The sequence below is a fragment of the Typopeltis vanoorti genome, chromosome 14 (assembly GCF_054136105.1).
Source record: "Typopeltis vanoorti isolate ZY-2024b chromosome 14, IOZ_Tvanoo_1.0, whole genome shotgun sequence".
In the NCBI taxonomy this organism is placed as follows: Eukaryota; Metazoa; Arthropoda; class Arachnida; order Uropygi; family Thelyphonidae; genus Typopeltis; species Typopeltis vanoorti.
In genome coordinates, this window is record NC_143562.1 from 100920125 (window position 1) to 100940078 (window position 19954).

A 19954-nucleotide genomic window follows, 5' to 3' on the forward strand; every position below is an offset into this window, starting at 1 on the left:
TATGTAGGCTATTTCTCTTTTTGAAACGTTCAAATCACCCAGCACCAACGTGGAATTCTTCTTCTTTTCCATCATTGATAACTAGAGGTTACAAAAAGACATTGCTTTTGATTTAATATGGCCAGTGTTTAGCAGGATCCGTTTTTGGTTACAATCTTGGATCCATGTAAAAACAAGTCTCTCTAATTCAATCATTATAATACTTTGATTTCGAGTGCATGCATGATGAACTTGAAGCAGCCTTACCTTTTTCTTTGTATTCAGCAGTTGATTCACCCATTTTTGTGTTCTTGTCCTATCTTTGCTCTGGACTGAAACGTGTTCATTTTTCTTTATTATTTCAAGTTTTTCTTCCAATCAGATTACTTTTCAAATCATTTTCACACTTCTATTTTTTGCTCACTAATTCTTTTACTCATGATTAAAGGTTAGGAAAATAATTTAAAATAAAAAAGTAAGGAAAACAATTGCACGTGATATAATCAGCAAAATGCTATGTAAAGCAGACAACATTAATTTTGGTGGTAAATTTGGAACACATTGTGCATGAAAATAGTGTAGTATGCCATTAAAAATATTATTATTATTATTCAGACCTCCATGGAGTCAAAAGACTCATCATGGGCGGTCCTTCCTAAGAACATAAAGTCTGTCAAGACTCATCGAGGGGAGGTACCCCCCCTACGAAACACAAAGTCTATCATACCACTCCTTAAACTCATTGACCATTCTCGCTCTCACCACTCCATCAGGCAATGCATTCCACGGTTCAACCACCCTCCATGCAAAGAAACCACTCCTCACCCTCTTGCTCACAGTTTCCTTTTGTAACTTCCAGGGATGGCCTCTCATCTTCACTCCCTCCTGCTGTTCAACCAAGCGAAAGAACTCCCCAGTGTCAACCCTATAACTACCTCTCAACAGTTTAAAAGTCTCAATCATATCACCTCTCCTTCTTCTATCCACCAAACTCTGCAGTCCACATTCCCTCAGCCAATCCTCATTACCAAAATTGTACAGTCCTGAAACCATCTTTGTCATCCGTCTTTGTACCCTTTCCACAGTTAATTTATCCCCTTCAAATCCTGGGGAACAAATCTGAGAACAATAGTCTAAGTGTGGTCTGATCAGAGACTTATAGAACGGGATGATAACCCTCTTATCTCTGCAGGTCAGTGTCCTTCTCATAATTGCAGCAATCCTCTGTGTTACCTTCACCACCTTTGCAATATGTCCCCTAAATTTCAGGTTTCTGTCAATCATCAACCCCAGATCTCTTGTCTCCCCTACTTCCTCCAGTATAACTCCTCCCATAGAGTATGCAGCATCCCATCGATGTTTCCCAAACCTCAAGACCTTACATTTTGCTGCATTTAAACTGATAACCCCTATTCATTTGCCCATCTATCTAGCTTATTCAAATCCTCTTGCAGGGCTACCACATCTGCACTATTACTAATAATACTTCCCAACTTCGCATCATCTGCAAACAACTGAATATCCCCTTGCAATCCACTGGCAATGTCATTGATATAAAGGTTAAACAATATAGGTCCTAGTACTGGGCTCTGTGGGACCCCACTTGTAACTCTCTGCCTCCTTGAAACTGCTCCACCATACACAATTCTCTGATACCTATCAGACAGCCAATCCTGAATCCAGTTGACCAATCTGACATCCAGACCCATGTGCTGCAACTTAAATATCAGCTTATCATGTGGCACCCTGTCAAATGCCTTTGCTAAGTCTAATAAAATTGCAGTATATGCCTTTACCTCATCTAATGTTCTTGTAACTTTATTATAAAAGGCTAGCATATTGCTAAAACAAGTGCGCTCTTTCACAAATTCATGTTGACTCTCACAGATAACATTACCCTGCCCAATGCTGTATATGGTCCCTCACTACTTTCTCCAAGATCTTAACAACTACTGATGACACACAAACTGGCCTATAATTAGACACTTCCCAAAAATAACTTTGTAAAACGTTTTAAACTGTTGGAATATGATCCATCAATTCGTTTCCAACTCCTGGCGACTCCACGAACATACACTCTCCATTCCGATCTGTCCCTGACCATGTCTTTCAGAATCTCTAAGCGTACTCCAGTTGCTTCTTTAACTCCATCCACCCATCAAATTCTTGGTCTTCCTCTTCTGCTTCCATCAACTTTAGCAAGCATCATCTTCTCCAGACTGCCATTTGCTTGCATAATGTGTCTGAAGTATGACAATTTTTGCTTGATGATCATAGCTTCAAGGGAGCAATCTGGCTTTATTCTGTCTCTCACTGATTTCTTGGTTTGCTTTTCAGTCCATGGTATTCTTAGTAAGCATCTCCAAACCCATAATTCAAATGCATCTATCTTCCTTCTTTCACTCTTTCTCAGGGTCCAACTTTCACATCCATACAACACCACAGGGAATACCATTGCTTTCATGATTCTTATTTTTGTTGTGAGGCTAATATCTTTATCTTTAAAGATCTTGTTTAAATTTGTGATTGCTTTTTTTCCAAGTAATAATCTTCTTCGGTACAATAACCATCTTTATCAATTCAGGATCCTAGGAACACAAAATTGTTAAGTGCTTCCAATTTTTTTCCCATCTACTTCAAAATCATTAAGTTCACATATTGCCATAACTTTTGTCTTTTTGAGTCTAAGTTTAAGTCCATATTTAGCACTTTCTCCTTTAACTTTCATAATAAGTTCCTTCAAATCTTCTTTGCATTCTGCTAGCAAGGTGGTATCATCTGCATACCTCAAATTATCAATATTTTTTCCGCCAATTTTAATTCCAACTGAAGACTCCTCCAGCTGTACCATTCTTAAAATGTATTCGCTATTAAACAGGTATGGAGATAAAATACATCCTTTTTGCATCCCTTTGCCTATTGTGAAATACTCAGTTTCTCCGAGCTCTGTTCGGACAGTAGCTTCTTGTTCATAATAAAGATTCCTCAGAAGGATAATGAAATGCTCTGGGACTCCCATTGCTCTTAACACATTCCACAGTTTCACATGATCTACAGAGTCAAAAGCCTTGCTATAGTCAAGGAAACAAAGGTAGACATTCTTGTGATATTCCTGTGCTCTTTCTATTATCCATCTCACATTAACAATTTGATCTCTTGTTCCTCTGCCTTTTCAAAATCCTGCCTGTTCATCTGTCATTTCTCTCTTCATGAATGGTTCCAGTCTTTTCTGAATGATCTTAAGTAAGACTTTACTATCATGAGAAATCAATGCTATAGTTCTGTCATTTTTGCACTCTCTCTTGCATCTCCTTTCTTCAATAAAGGTATATAAACTGATTTTTTCCATTCCCTAGGCCATGTAGTTGTGATCCAAATTCGCTGACATAGAGGTGTTAAAATTTTAATTGCCTCTTCTCCCAGGTCTTTGAGCAGCTCAGTGGGTATTCCATCTCCTCCTGGTGCTTTCTTACTGGATATCTGTTGCAGTGCCCGCCTCACTTCACTCTCTACTGGTATTGGTTCCTGTGTATTCTGCTCTTCAAATTTCTCAGTAATTTTGGAGTCCTTTCTGTAACGGTCTTCTGTATATTCTTTCCATCTTTCTTTGATGTCTGCAGCTTCTGTAAGATATCCTTTGTGATTACTTTTCAATATTGTCACTAAACTTCTCTGTTAGTTCTCTGATATTTTTGAAAAGATCTCTCGTTTTTCCTTTTTTGTTTTGGTCTTCTATTTGTTGGCATTCCTAGTTAAAGTATTTTCCTTTGTCTCTTCTGGCTTGTCGTTGAAACTCTGCATTCAAATGGCATACTTCCTGCAAATTTCCTGTGGCCTTCAGTTTCCTCCTTTCCTGAGCAGTTTTGATGGCATCTTCTGACAGCCATTTGGATTTCTTCTTACAAACTGTTGGAATATTCTTCTTTGCTTCTATTTTATTTATATCTTTAATCTCTTCCAATAGTTCACCTGGTTCTCTTTCACACAATTGAGTATGTTGAATCTGTTCTGCATGCTAATATTGTATTCAGCTGGTATGTTTCCAAGATCATATCTGATAGACATTTGTGATGTTTTCAGTTTCCGTAGTTTCACATGTATCATTGCCACTAATAACTCATGGTCTGTTCTACAGTCTGCACCTGGAAAAGTCTTGACAGACTGAATTGCACTTCTCCATCTTCTTGTCCAAGTATATAGTCAATTTGATTTCTGTGTTGTCCATCAGGTGATACCCATGTGTACAATCTTCTTTTGTGCTGTTTAAAGCAGGTGTTAGCAACAAACAAAGAATTCTCTGCACAAAACTCAACTAGTCTCTTCCCTGCAGTGTTAGAAATATCTAAATCAAAATGACCTGTTATTCCTTGTTCCTCAGTCTCTCCCACTTTTGCATTCCAATCTCCAATAAGTAGCCATAAATCTCGCTTTGGTGCTGCATCTATCACTTCTTGTAACTTGCCATAAAATTCTTCAATGTCTTCTTCTGATGCCTCTGTAGTAGTTGCATAAACCTGAATGATGGTCATATTCATTGGATATCCACTCACTCTGAGAGAAATGATTCTGTCACTCATGATTATAATCCAATACATACCTAGCCATCTTTTTCCTGAGTAAGAAAGATACTCTTGTCTCATGTCCTGAATAATACACCATATAGTCCCCTGACTGAAAATGGCCCATTCCTGTCCATCTAAGTTCACTTATCCCCAATATACCCAGCTTCTTGCACTCCATTTCAATCTTTATTATTTCCAGCTTACCTTGGTTCATACTTCTAACATTCCAAGTTCCAATCCTGTGGTTTTTTTGTGAAACAGGGAGCCTCCCTTTTCCAACCAGTAACATCCGTGACCAAGCTTCCTTCTGGGTTTGACTTGGGCACATCATAAAAATTAGTTCTACTTGTGGAAGCCCTCTGTTCTTCCCCAGTTGCATGTTGGATGCCTTCAGGCCCGGGGGTCTTACCATCCAGCACCATATCGTACTTTCTCATTTTTGGCATGTTCATGGAATGTTCTTGGCAAGGTACAGAGGTGGTTTGCCATTGCCTTCCACTGGAATATTTTTCGACACTTTCCAGACTAGATCCACACTGTTCTGTGAAAACGGGGGCACCTCTGGATGGATGTGACTCTTCGCCACGCAGTGCAGTCTTGGTAAAGAACAGGCTAGGTCTCTGTAATAGAGATGCATTGCGCATATCTTTACCCTGGAATAATTACTTGTAAAGAAAATTATCCCTTACCCCCTGATTTTTTAAATAGTTAGCCATAAAAAATGTAAATGTATAGATCGAAAATTTTTAAAATCCGTAACATTTATTTTTAAGATGTACATAGGTGCACTAATCGAATTTGGGTGTCGAAAAAAAATGATGCACTAATCGGTGGCGCATTAATCGAGGGATTGCTATACACTGAGTACATTGTGTACACTGTACACAATGGGTGTGTGTGTGTGTGTGTGTGGAAGTGGAGAGAGTATGTCAGTTCAAACGTGCAAGATTTTAAAATTTGAGAAGCAAAGGTGTGATGTAGAATATAAGATTAGTGGGAATATCTTAGAGGAGCTGAAAGAGATGGTGGATAGGGACATGAAATTTTGGGGACATTTTGCTAAAATTGTGAGAATAGCATAGCAGATTAAGGCAATGATGTGGATAACACTGATACAGGGTGTTCGGGATAAATTTGACAGTTTCGTAAGGAAAAAGAAAATCTTCTTTGTATCTATTAAATTTAATGAATTGACAAAAAAACATTACAGGCAGAGTTAATTACAATACTATCAACAAGATTTACTCAAAATAACCACCATTAGCATCGATCACAGCTTCAATTCTGCTTCGGAACCTCGAACAAGCTGATGCTACAGTCTCCCTGGGAAGGGCCGCAAAAACTGTTTTAATTTTATCCATTAACTGGGCTTTTGTATTACTGGAAGTGCGATTGGTGTCTTTTTCAACTGCGCCCCATACAAAATAATCCATGGGGTTAAGGTCTGGGGAGTTTGGAGGCCAAACATTTGGACTGGTGAAGTCGTAGAAATTTTCAGACAACCATTTTTGACTTTTCCCAGAGGTGTGGCAAGGGGCCGAATCCTGCTGCCATACATACGGCCTACCATTGGCTACCCTTGTTATCCAGGGCTTGACTACAGTTAGCAACTCCACGAACAAAGCCCGAATTCCAATGCCAGGGTTCTTCAACACCTGTTCCTGCAGATTTGCGAGGAATTCTGCTGTACGAACGCAATCAGATCGTCTGCTAGGGATCTTTCTTCTTGCTACATCCTCGTAGTCACCATTGCAAGTCTCTAGTTCATGCCTGATTGTTTTTACTGTATTCAGGGAGCATTGAGCAGCAGTCGTAATATCCTTATTTTGATGGCGGGCACGAATCATCATGATACAAGTTATTCTCTTCCATGATTCAGGTGGGTTCCAGCTATCCATCCTTTCTGACATCTTGTATATGAATGAAGAAGGGTCCAAACTTTTAAATGAAGAGAAGTGTGTGTTAATACATGTAACTTACGGAAAAATATAATTAATTATAAATATGTCAAATTTATCCCGAACACCCTGTATATAGACGTAAGGATGTTATGATTCCATATTAAAGGCTTTGATCAGACCACATATGGTGAGCAAAGTGATGATGAGTAGATTTTTTGCATGGAGAGAGTGATAGGTGATTAGAATGCATTGCTTGAAAAAAGTGTGGTAAGTGAAGAGACAATGAATTCATTTAATTCAAGGTATTATGAGCTGTGTATGTAAGAGAGTAGGATCTGCCACGATGAGTCTCTTGACTCCCTGGAGGGCTGATGATGATAATAATAATCACCTTCATAATTATTTTATATGGATTATAAGATGCTTTATTTTATTTTATTTTATTTTTTTTCATATTGCAGGTTATAGATATTTAGAAGGTTAATATTAGAATCATCAATGAAGAAAATGCACACTTACAAGATTTTTTTTTTTTCAGCTACGAGTTTTTAAACTAGCAAAGTCATGGCCAACATTAAATTTACTCATCTCAATAATGGGTAAAACTATGGGAGCCTTGGGAAATTTGACTTTTGTTTTGGGTATCATCATTTTCATTTTTGCTGTGATGGGAATGCAACTTTTTGGTAAAAATTATGAAGATAATAAATACAGGTCAGTATTAAATCTTTTTATTTGATTGATTATAATATTTTCACTGGAAGAATATATGAAACACTAACTAACGTTAGATATTACAGTATCATCAGAGTGTGATAATAATAATAATAGTGAGGTAAGAAGCTTTATCATGGGAGGTCCTCATTATCATGGTACTGAACAAACCACTCTTAAAACTTAAATTTCTCTTTCTACATTCTTCACATATTTATAAAATGCATTCCACTCATCACCACTTCCATAAAACAGTAATATTTCTTTTTTGGAAATCTTCCGATATTGAAACCACATGTTTATAAATAAATAATGAGTCTAATAAAAATAAACAAATATAGCCATACAATAATTCTTACTATTGGCAGACCTTCATAGATCCAATATACTCAATGTGAGAATTCCTTAATATACTCAATGTGGGAATTCCTTAATATATCCAATATACTCAATGTGGAACCACTTAACCACTAAGATACCTGACATAATGTACCTTACACTTATTCACACTTACACCACCATCTGACAGTGTATTCCACTCATCAACAAATTATCATTTAAGAAGTCTATTGATCCCTGCCTTCCTTTCTATCCTTATTTACAACTACCACTGATGGCTTTTCCTTCTCTTTCCCTCTGCTGTATACATATTATAAATGTAATATAAATATTCATATTAATCTGGTAAAATTTTCTTAATTTTTGTTGCTATGGGAGATCAAAAATTATGTGATCAATATTTTTATACAATTTATGCTAAATTTCTTCTTTCTCATCCATTAGATGATAGTAGAGTTCCCTATGAAATCTTTGCCTTCTGACTACTCTATCTCTGGCCATTTCTGTCATCACTCTGATGTTTAATAATTGTGACTGTAGTGAAGTTGTTTTTGGTCTGTCTCTTGATCGTCTTCCAATTCATTCAAGAATATATTTGATAATCTCTGAGAGGTCATTCTCTGGAGATGTCCAAACTATCTTAATTAATGTTAAAGAATTATAGCTACGACATCTTCTCTGTTTGACCTGCTAATTTGTTTTGTGTTAAATTTAGTTTATTAAAATAGCTATAACTGAGTGTGCAATGCTTTTTGTTTATTATTATAAACAAAAATTATGTTTATTATTGAATACAATAATAAGCTTAACTTTTAACTTATCATGATATATTATCAGATCATAATGCAATGTTTTCATGAGAATTTAAATGTAGAAAACAGCATTAATGATATGACAATTACAATAATAAAAAAAAAAATGAGTATGCATTTAACTTTTATTATTACGGACCACCATGGAGCCACAAGAGGAGAATGGAAAGAGGGCATTAGAGTAGCCGGAGAACGTGGTGGGGAATTTGAGCTGTGCTAAAAAAAAAGTGCTTTTTAATTGGTGAATAGTCTGTTTTTCTATGTTTTTTAAAACATAGAAAAAATGTAGTGCTACATTATTTTTCTGGAATATGATTGTCCTTCAGAGGTTGTTTTTGAAATTAGTTGTCGCCATATTGTGTATTTTGGTTACCGAGAAGATGGGGTTGGAATCGGATGCATAACGGTGGAAGACAAGATGAAGATAGCATAAGTTTTCATTATTTAATTTTATTTTATTTATATTTAGTATATTTAAATGTTTTGTTTGCAATTGTTTGTACTTTTACTTATATAGTTATACTCCCTTATACTTATTTAGCATTTAATTGTGATACTATTATGAATAATGATGGCAGCAGCAGTTAAAATTGCAATTAGCGTATTTCCAAGTCCTCCCCGAATTAAGGACTCCATTATGCGTGATATCATACAGGATTTTGTAGCATGCGGGACTTGCAGAATGTATGCATTCCGGCAGTTGTATATGTGGTAGGTAAGAGAAGGAGGAATATGTATATGCGCAAAATGTAGGCAATGGGAGGAACATGGTGAGTTGAGTTAGAGATTACTATAACTGACCTCGTTGAGTCAGGGAGGGGAGATTCTCCACGTAGAGAGATGAGTGGTATGATAGAGGGCAAGAGAAATATGAATAAAATAATGAGAATGGGGAGTATGGAAAAGTTGAATGATTGTGAAGTTTTAGGAGATGGTCTCATTTGGGAGGATGAATGGCACATAAGAGTGGCTGACTTTCAGAGAGAAAGAGCAGGTGGAATGTTTAGGGAATGAGATGAGAAGTATGAAACATGAGATTAGGTGAATGGATGAGACGAATGCCAGGTGATTCAGAATAGGAGTGACAGACAGTTATGGGAATGATAGAAGAGGAGAGGAGAGAGAGTAGAAGAGAGGGAATGAGAGAGATTTATAAGAATGGTAGAAGAGGAGAGAATAGGAACAGCATAAAAGAGGGAATGTCACAGAGTTATGGGAATGATAGAAGAGGAGAGAATATGAACAGTAGGAGAGAGGGAATGAGAGGAATGCAAAGGAGCATGGGAACCAGGGATAGAGTGATATCAGGAAGTCAGATAAGTAGGGGAACACAGAGAGAAAATGTTAGAGGAGAAAGAGAGAGAGAGAGAGAGATGTACGTAAGCAGTCGAGGAACAGGGTGGTAAGAGGGGTAATGTATGGGGACTCAATGATCCGAGGTGTGCAAGATAGGATGCATGAAGAGTGTTTGCCTGGAGAAAGGACAGAAAGTGTGGCTATTGCAATTAAGAGGGGTGAAAGGGTGGATGAGATGATTGTGATGGTAGGAACAAATTACTTGAGTGGTAATATAAATTGGGCAGCTAGAGATATGAGATTCTTGCTTGAGGTTGTACGAAAGAAGACACAGAGAGGAAAGATGGTGTGTGTTGCCTAGGTATGTTAGTGATGAGCAGAGCAGATGAGCAGTAATATTGAATAACATAATAGCTAGAATGTGTCAGAAGAGAGGGTTGCAATATGTGGATGTTTGGAGTGCATTTGAGAGCAGAGAGGAATTGTATGCGAGAGACCGCTTGCATTTGAATGAGGAAGGATGTAGGCATCTGGAGAGATTGCTGTGCTGAACGAGTTGGTGTGTCAATGCTGGGAAAATAGAATGCCCAGGGTGGATGGTAGCAGGGGTTGCCTGTTGTGGCAATGGGTACTTGGGAGAAGGGGGACGACATCAGGTAATACTGAGCCCAGTGGAGTCTAGAGGGGATAATGCTGGGCATAGAAACAGTGGCATTTATATGCTTTATACTAATGCCAGGAGTATTCGGAATAAAGGAGAGGTATTGGTGCCGCAGATAGCATCAGCTTGGCCAAAGATTATTGGATCACTGAGACATGGTTGACAGAAGAGGATATAATAACAGGAATAGAAGTAGCTGCCTACAGCATTTTTCGGCAAGATAAGAAAGGAAAGCGTGGTGGTGGAGTACTGCTTATGATAAGTGATGACTTATGTCCTCTAAGAGTGGAGGCTTTGGAAGGCAGTGACACTAATGATTTTGAAAGCATATGATGTGAAGTAGAGGTGGGCAAGACAGGATATTTAGTGGGGTGTTGCTACAGACCAAGGAGCACACAGGGTGGGGTCCAGGAGATGCTTAGACAGTTGAGCTTGGCAAGTGCAAGAAAAATGATTGTTATGGGAGATTTTAACTACAGCAGTATAAACTGGGAAGAGGAAGATGCATGCAGCAATAAAGGAATGGAATTTCTATAACTCTTGAGAGACAAATGTCTTTGGCAACATGTAATAGAGGAAACAAGAGGTTCAAGAGTTTTCGATTTGGTCATAGCATCGGAAGAGTTGATAATATCTGTGATGGCATCTCTCCCACCAGTTGGAGAGAGTGACCATATGGTTTTGACTTGAAAAATAAATAGACATGCAGGAGTTTCAAAGAGACCAGAACGTATGTGGAATTATAAGGCAGGTGATTATAATGGTCTTAGACGTCAACTTCGAGAAGTTTCATGTGGGAGGAATTAGAAGGACGGAATATCATTAGTGCTTGAGAAATTGTGAAGGAATATTTGTTAGCAGCAATAGTAAGCTGTATTCCATGAGTGAAGAAGAGGACACAATTTGGAGTAAAGTGGACGACAAACAACATTAAACAGGAACTGCATATCAAAAAGAGGCTATGGAAGAGATATAAGGAGACAGATGAAGAGAAGATGCATGAAGAATATAAGATACAGGCCAGGAGAGTGACTAATATGGTAAGGAAGGCAAAACTGGAATATGAGAAGAGATTGGCCCTAAGATCTAAATAAAATCCTAGGGAATTTTTTAGCTATGTGGGCAGTAGGAGGAGAAATGACTGTGGAAGAATGACATTGTGGGATAAAAATGGGAATAGAGTGATTGATACAGAGGACATAGGGGAATTGTTCAATGAACACTTTATTGGAGTATTTCATCCTGGAGGAGTAAATTTTAATACTAGAGGGATAAGACAGGTTCGAGGTTTAGAGGTGCAGGAGGAGAGTGTGTTCCGAATACTGAGTACTCTGGATGTCAGTAAAGCTTTGGGACTGGATGGCATTTCACCACGAGTTTTGAGAGAATGTGCTAAAGATGACAGTTCCTTTGAATGAAAATCTGGCAAAGGGAAATGTGCCCAGGGAATGGAAGGAGGGTAAAATATGCCATTGAATAAGTGCGGTAACAGACTAGAAGTGTCTAATTATAAGTCAGTTTGCATGTCATCAGTAGTTGTTAAGTACATGGAGAAATTAGTTAGGGACAGTATACAACATTGGGCAGATGAGGGTAATGTTTTCTGTGAAAGTCAACATGGATTTGTGAAAGGGTGCTCTTGTTTTAGTAATATACTAGCCTTTTATAATAAAGTTACAAGAGCAGTAGACGAAGGAAAGGCATTTACTGCCATTTTCTTGGACTTAGCAAAGCTATTTGACAGGGTGCCACATGATAAGCTGATATTTAAGTTGCAGCATATTGGTCTGGATGTTAGGATTGGCTGTCTGATACCTATCGGAAGCAACGGGTTACAAGTGGGGTCCCACAGTGCTCAGTACTGGGACCTATATTGTTTAACTTTTATATTAATGACATTGTCAGTGGAATGCAGGGCAATATTCAGTTATTTGCAGATGATGTAAAGCTGGAAAGGGTTATTAGTAATAGTGCAGATGTGGTAGCCCTGCAAAAGGATTTGAATAAGCTAGACAGATGGACAAATTAATGGGGGGTTGTCAGTTTAATGCATCAAAATGTAAGGTCTTGAGATTTAGGACACATTGATGGGATGCTGCATACTCTATTGGAGGAGCTATACTGGATAAAGTAGGGGAGACAAGAGATCTGGCGGTGATGATTGATGGAAATCTGAAATTTAAGGGACATATTGAAGGTGGTGAAGGTAATAGAGAGGATTGCTGCAATAATGAGAAGGACACTGACCTGCAGTGATAAAAGAGTTATCATTTCGTTGTGTAAGATCCTGATCAGATCACACTTTGACTATTGTTCTCAGATTTTGTCCCCAGGATTTTAAGAGGGTAAATTGACTGTGGAAAGGGTACAAAGGCAGATAAGAAAGATGGTTTCTGGACTGTACAATGTTATTATGAGGATCAGCTGAGGGAATGTGGACTGCAGAGTTTGGGGGATAGAAGAAGAGGTGATATGATTGAGACTTTTAAACTGTTGAGAGGTGGTTACAGGTTTGAAACTGGGGAGTTCTTTTGCTTGGGTGAACAGCGGGAACGAGTGATGACAAGGGGCCATCCCTGGAAGTTACAAAAGGAAACTCTGAGCAAGAGAGTGAGGAGTGGTTTCTTTTCATCAAGGGTGGTTGAACCATTCAATGCATTGCCTAATAGAGTGATGAGAGCGAGAACGGTTAATGAGTTTAAGGAGTAGTATGATAGACTTTGTGTTTCCTAGGAAGGACCTCCCGTGATGAGTCTTTTTACTCCATGGATGCCTGAATAATAATAATAATAATAGTAATAATAAATTCTTTCATACCACTGCTTAAATTCATTTGCCATTCTTGCTCTCACTTGCCTGGTATGCATTGCCTACTATTATGCAATGCATACCATGTTTCGACCAGCTATCATGCAAAAAAAAGACACCCGTCACTCTCTCTTGCTCATCACTTCCATTCATAATTTGCAAGGATGGTCCCTTGTACATGCTCCTTCCTGTTGTTCTGCCATACAAAAGAATGCCCCAGTGTCAACCATGTAATTACCTTTAATAATTCAAATGTTTCAAACATATTACTTCTATTCTTTCTATTTACTAAAGTCTGCAATCCAAATGTCTTTGATCTATCCTCATATCCTATAAATTAAAAATGCCAAGAAATTATATTATTGGATTAATCCTTTATCCAAGTGTAAGTAAACAAAGTCTGCACATAAAGTAACTTCATGACTGGGCAACTTGTATATAGAGGTTAATGACCTCACATCACCTGCCTTTGGTATCCCATAATGCAAAACACATATCCTTACCGACATGTCTAATGCTAAGCAAGCATTATGGGAAAGATCACTAGCCATACCAATTTTGACTTTTATTGACATCTCATCAATGGGAGCAAGACCCAGAAGTGATACCAAGGTTGAAGTAATGCAGAATAACTTCTGCATTACTTCAACCTTTTAGGCAAAAGGTGTCGCTCCTTATTACTATAATAATCTGGATTAGAGATAGATGTTGAAAGTTTTTCCACTTGGTTATACTATAAATTAAAGATGCCAAGAAATTATATTATTGGTTTAATCTTTTAATCAAAGTTTGCGTGTGAAGTAACTTTACGAATTGGCAACTTGTATATAGAGGCCAATGCCTTCACATCACCTCCCTTAGCATCCCATAATGCAAAGCACATATCTTTATGGACATGTACAATGCTATGCATTATGGGAAGGGTCACTGCTCAGATCTGCCTTACTTCAACCTTGATATCACTTCCGGGTCTGGCTTCCACTGATGAGACCTCAATAAAGGTCGAAACCAGTATCGGTAGTGACCCTTCCTAGTCTTACTTCATGCACAAACTTTGTTTGTTTACACTTGGATAGGGGATTAAACTAAGAATATAATTTCTTGGCATCTTTAGTTTATAGTATAACTAAGTGGAAAAACATTCAACATCTATCTCTTATCCAGATTGTTTAAGTAATAAGGTGTGACACCTTTTGGCTACTTTTATATGGAAGTATAACTTCTGCATTACTTCAACATTGGTAACACTTGTGGGGTCCCACTGATGAGACCTCAACAAAGGTTGAAATTAAAAAAAGGAACTACATCTAAAAGAAAAGCAGTAATAAAAAATGGAAAGATGGAAAAGTTTGTGGATTATCAAATGAAAACTCTTCAGGCTCAGAAGAGTTTATGGCCTATAAAGAACCATCTCATGCTAATAAAGTGAAAGATAAAATTAAAGAAAATATAAAGTTTACTGATTCAAAGTTTTCTCAGTATGATTATCATCTTCATGAAAAGAAAATAACTAGCTTCAAATCAAGAACAATAGGCATGAAATTGAAATAATGGAAAGCAACTGTAAAAACCTGTATCACAGTTTAAAAGAAGCAGGCTACACAATTGCTCCTTCATAGATTGAAGACCTCATCAGGTTCATCCAAAATTTAGAAGTTAATGACTTTCTAGTGACACATCATTAATCATAGCATCGCCTTTCTGCATTGCCTCATTAAACATAAAGGATTCCACAAGCAAATTAAACACGAAACTATATGGAAACTTATGCTACCCCATAATATTAGGTTTTTGTTTCTCCAAAGAACATACTTCTGCAGATATAAAGATATAAAAACGTTAACAGTTGAAAGTTTATTTTTCACTTGGTTAGAGTATAATAAATTTAGTTTAATCCTTTATCCAAGTGTGAGCAAACAAAGTTTGCGCCTGAAAGTATCTTCAGGACTGGGTTAAGGTGGTACAACACCAGGGCAACTCTTTGCAAAGGTGGAGCAAGCTACCAACACTCCTATCTCAGTATCTCCTATAATGCAAAACACATCTCCTTGCGGATATGTCTGATGTTATGCATTAAGGGAAGGGCCACTACCCAGACTTTCAGGCGCAAACTTTGTTTGCTCACACTTGGATAAAGGATTAAACTAAATTTATTAAAAACATTAACAGATATCCACTTCTTTCTTATTGGAACTTTGGAAGATTTAACAGGGCCAGAGTAGGAGTTTTTATTCGTGCGCCCCTCCTTGGGTCATTCTGTAATATCCAAAGGGATGCAGAAGGAAGAATCTTGACAATAGACTGGAAATACTGCGGATGATTAGTAAGGTTTATAGATGTTTATGCTCCATCCAATGGAACAGTTAGATGAAAATTCTTCAGTAATTGTAGCTGTATTTATATTATTATTATTACGTGACACCTCCAGGGAGTCCAAAGACTCATCTAGGGAGGGCACCTGCTCTACAGCTCTCTATCTCCACCACTCAGTCCACCAACTACAACAAACTACAACTACCACCATCATCTACACCACCGCTAGTATTTTCACGGACAATCACAAACATCCATGCCCATGGCGGGATTCGAACCCATAGCCTTTTGGCTGGAGAGCAGATATGCTAACCACTCGGCCAACCAGGCCAGTGCCAGCTAAAGACTGGAATTAGGAAAAGTAGGAGGACACCCCAGAAGTGGAAAAGTGGAATATGCACAGTTAAAAACATGTCTCGACAATGCTCAACTAGTAGACATATGGAGGATTCGCAATGCTAATCTCCAGGCTTATACATATATGAATCAACATATTGGTACACGCCTTGATCGAATTGATATCTCTTATAAATAGGAATAACCCAGATAAAAACATCTTGCCATCAACATGTCAGATCATAATCCAGTTCTATTTAAGTTCCATTGCATGGAACAAGCAGAGATTAGTTATGGACCCTGGAGGCTTCCACCAAAATTTCTGTTGATGTTTTCAACCAAATTCCAGAGCATCTGTTCAATCTGGAATAAGTTACCTGGAATTAGGATATGTGGTTATAATTCAAACAAGAAGTGAAACAGAATATGATGGAATGGGAAAAGGAACAGGCTTTCCTCAAAAGAAAAAAGTTGAAAGCCTCTATAAAGAGAAAAGCTGGTTTGTAACAAATCAATGCAGTGGTATAGAATGTAGCAACATCATTAGAAATATTAACATAGAAATAGAAGTGGAAAGGAAGAAACAAATAGAAGAAAGAAATTTTAAGAAAGAATACAGCAGCACTTAGCAGATATCCCTTTAACTGCATTCTTCAATGGGCAATTTACAAAATTTCGCAAAGAAAGGACTATCACTCAAATTTGCATTGATGGTGAAGACAATGTTCACCACTCAAGAAATTTTTGACTCCTTTCAAAAACACTACAAAAATATGTTTGAAGACAATTGTAATGCTGGGAATTATAACTCTTGGAACATTAATGACTTTTCTGTTCATATCCAAGACGAACTTGACAGACCCATTACAGCATCTGAATTTACCACAGCCTATAAAGAATTTGAGAGTTTATTTTTCACTTGGTTAGACTATAATAAATTTAGTTTAATCCTTTATCAAAGTGTGAGCAAACAAAGTTTGCATCTGAAAGTATCTTCAGGACTGAGCTAAGGTGGTGCAACACAAAGGCAACTCATGGCAAAGGTGGAGATAGCTATCATCACTCCTATCTCAGTATCTCCCGTAATGCAAAGCACATCTCCTTGCAGATATGTGTAATGCTATGCATTAAGGCTATGCATTAATTGCTCATACTTGCATCAAGGATTAAACGAAACTTATTATAGTCTAACCAAGTGAAAAATAAACTCTCAACATCTTTCTCTGAATCTGGAGTAATTTAATAATAAGGTTGTACACCTTTTGGCAACTCTTATAGGTGGGGATGACCTCTCATTGCTTCTGCCTTGATGTCTCCACTACTGGGCCTGGCTCCCACTGATGAGACCTCAATAAAGGTCAAAACCGGTCTGGGTAGTGGCCCTTGCCTTAATGCAAGGGCCACTACCCAGCATTATAGCATTACACATACCCGCAAGGAGATGTGCTTTGAATTATAGGAGACACTGAGATAGGAGTGATGATAGCTTTCTCCACCTTTGCCATGAGTTGCCTTGGTGTTGCACCACCTTAGCTCAGTCCTGAAGATACTTTCAGGTGCAAACTTTGTTTGTCACACTTGGATAAAGGATTTAACTAAACTTATTATAGCCTGTAAAGAATTCCAGACAAGAAAATCCCCAGGACCTGATGGTCTGTATACTTCTATTTTCTCGAAAGCCATATTGCATTTCATCCAATGTATTGCTAAGTCTCTGTTCTAAGTATTCCTAAAATAACAATTTTCCTGGAACGTTAAAAGCAAAATCTCTCCATCCTTTCTTTTAGGCTTGCACAATGATCCAAATGCATTTTTGGAAATTATGGAGACAACTACCGTGTTTGAATAAAACTTTAGTTTAATATTACTAAAATTTTACAATTCGACATTTCAACCTTTATGTCAAGGTCATCTTCTAGAGCATACAAATATACACAAGAAACAAGCTATACTACAATCATACTGGTTCGTTAAAGACACTGACTAACCGCTACCACAATTGTTGGCCTGACCTCTGGTTAAAAAAAAAAAAAAAAATTATACATCAACGGTAGAGTCCTATTATTTGTGTTGTCTACTATATACATATATTAACATCATTCCAGCCAGTTGGAGTGGAATGGTTTCTAATACTAGCGGATTGGCTAGAGTCCTGACTTATGTTGAATCTTTCATATTAGGTTGGCTGAATGTGTGCCATCCAGATCCTTGGAATTTTCATACTATCTTTATTGTTGATATTTGGGTGGTTTATCAGGATTTCGCAGGATTCTTTAAATTTTCTTTCGTACCATGTTTTTGTGCGGTGTAAGGAGCAGGTGCTTTTCCAGTTGATTTGGTGTAAGGTGTTAAGTGCATGGTCTGAGAGGCCTGCTTCACCATAATGGTTATATTTAATGTGTCTAATGTGTTCTTTCTTGCGTATAGGGATTGTCCGTCCTGTTTCACCAATGTACGGTAAGTTACAGGTGCAGCGGATGCAATAGACTCCAGGATGTGCTAATGGGAGGAGAGGATCCTTAGAGGAGCTGAATATGGTTTTAAGTTTAGTGGGTGGTTTAAAGGTGGCATTGAGGTTATAATGTTGTAGGATTCTGTTGATTTTTTTCTGATAACCCTTTAATATATGGGATGGCTATGGTTTTACTGTAATCTAGATTCGTTTTTGTTGTGGTTTTATAGAGTATTTTATTGACAGTATTTTTGTTATAGCCATTGTTTATGAATGTGTCATTAATGATTTTTAGTTCTTGTTTCAGGGCTTGCTGGTTAGAGCAAATAGTTGTGGCTCTGTTTTTAAGGGTGTTTATGACTCCATATTTTTGTGCTGGGTGGTGGTATGAATTCGCATGTATGTATTGGCCTGTGTGTGTCGGTTTTCGGTAGACCGTGAAGGATAGACTGCCTGAAGGAAGACGTGTAACTAGTGTGTCTAGGAACGGGAGCGAATTTTGGTTTTCGATTTCGATGGTAAATTGTATGCGTTCGTGTTGTTTGTTTAGGTGGCTGAGGAATGTGTTTAGCATTTGTCGCCCGTGCGGCCAGATCGTGAACACGTCGTCAACGTATCTGAGCCAGATTGTCGGTCGAAGCGTGGCGGAATCAAGAGCCCTTTGCTCAAAGGTTTCCATGTAGAAGTTCGCGATTGGGGGGGTAATGGTGAGCCCATGGCTGTACCTTCCTTTTGTAGGTAGCATTTGTTTTGCCACACGAAGTAACCGGAATTTTGTACGTGGGCAAAGAGGGCCGTAATGTCGGGCGGAAATTTGTTCTGTAGTAGGAGAATTCTGTGATTGATGGGGACATTAGTGAAAAGGGCAGAAACGTCAAACTGACTAATAGGTCGTCTTTGTCGAGTGTTATGTTTTTGATTTTGTTTATAAATGTTTTTTTTTTTTCACCAGAGGTCAGGCCAACAATTGTGGTAGCGGTTAGTCAATGTCTTTAACGAGCCAGTATGATTGTAGTATAGCTTGTTTCTTGTGTATATTTGTACGCTCCAGAAGATGACCTTGACATAAAGGTCGAAACGTCGAATTGTAAAATTTTAGTAATATTAAACTAAAGTTTTTATTCAAACACGGTAGTTGTCTCCATAATTTCCAAAAATTCATTCGGATCACCGTGCAAGCCTAAAAGAAAGGATTCAGATCATCCATGGTGTCATTGATGGGGACATTAGTGAAAAGGACAGAAACGTCAAAACTGACTAATAAGTCGTCTTTGTCGAGTGTTATGTTTTTGATTTTGTTTATAAATGTTTGTTTTTTGTTCATTGTTGTTTCTCGGGGAGGAAGTTCTCTGATTGGCCGCCATATTTTGCCGTTGTTTCAACCTGTGGAATTTTTTCTCGAGTTTTTCTTTATTCTTTTCCAGGGTATGCTTGGCCGAATTGTCAGTAATTCTTTCAAGTGTTTGTAGAATGTCTGGATTAACATAGTTCGATAGTTCTGATTGTAATTTAGAAACTAGATTTTGTGTTGTAGCTAGGTTTCAGTGGGCTGTTTGGATCTGTTCTCTAAGCATCGCTTTTTCTGTCCGGTCTTAGATACGGAGTGACTTAGCGGACGTAAATTTCTTTTTTAGCCTGATGCAGATCGGAATGAGGTTATTGTCTCTGCATCTTTTTAAAAAGGCCAGCCGATTGATCAGGAGAGAAATGCGAATCTTTAGCTTACCATAGCGATTGCAGCGCTTGTGGGTATCATTTCCATGGATGATCTGAATCCTTTC

General features: G+C 37.9%; 1 protein-coding gene across 1 annotated transcript in view; it reads left to right on the forward strand.

The window, feature by feature from the left end:
- Positions 1-19954, forward strand: part of LOC150099804 (sodium channel protein para-like) — a 1646355-nt gene that overhangs the window by 886246 nt on the left and 740155 nt on the right. Inside the window, exon 20 of the mRNA XM_090403494.1 lies at positions 6981-7156. Coding sequence (XP_090259620.1) covers positions 6981-7156 — 176 coding nt within the window. The remainder of the gene's footprint in view (positions 1-6980; positions 7157-19954) is intronic.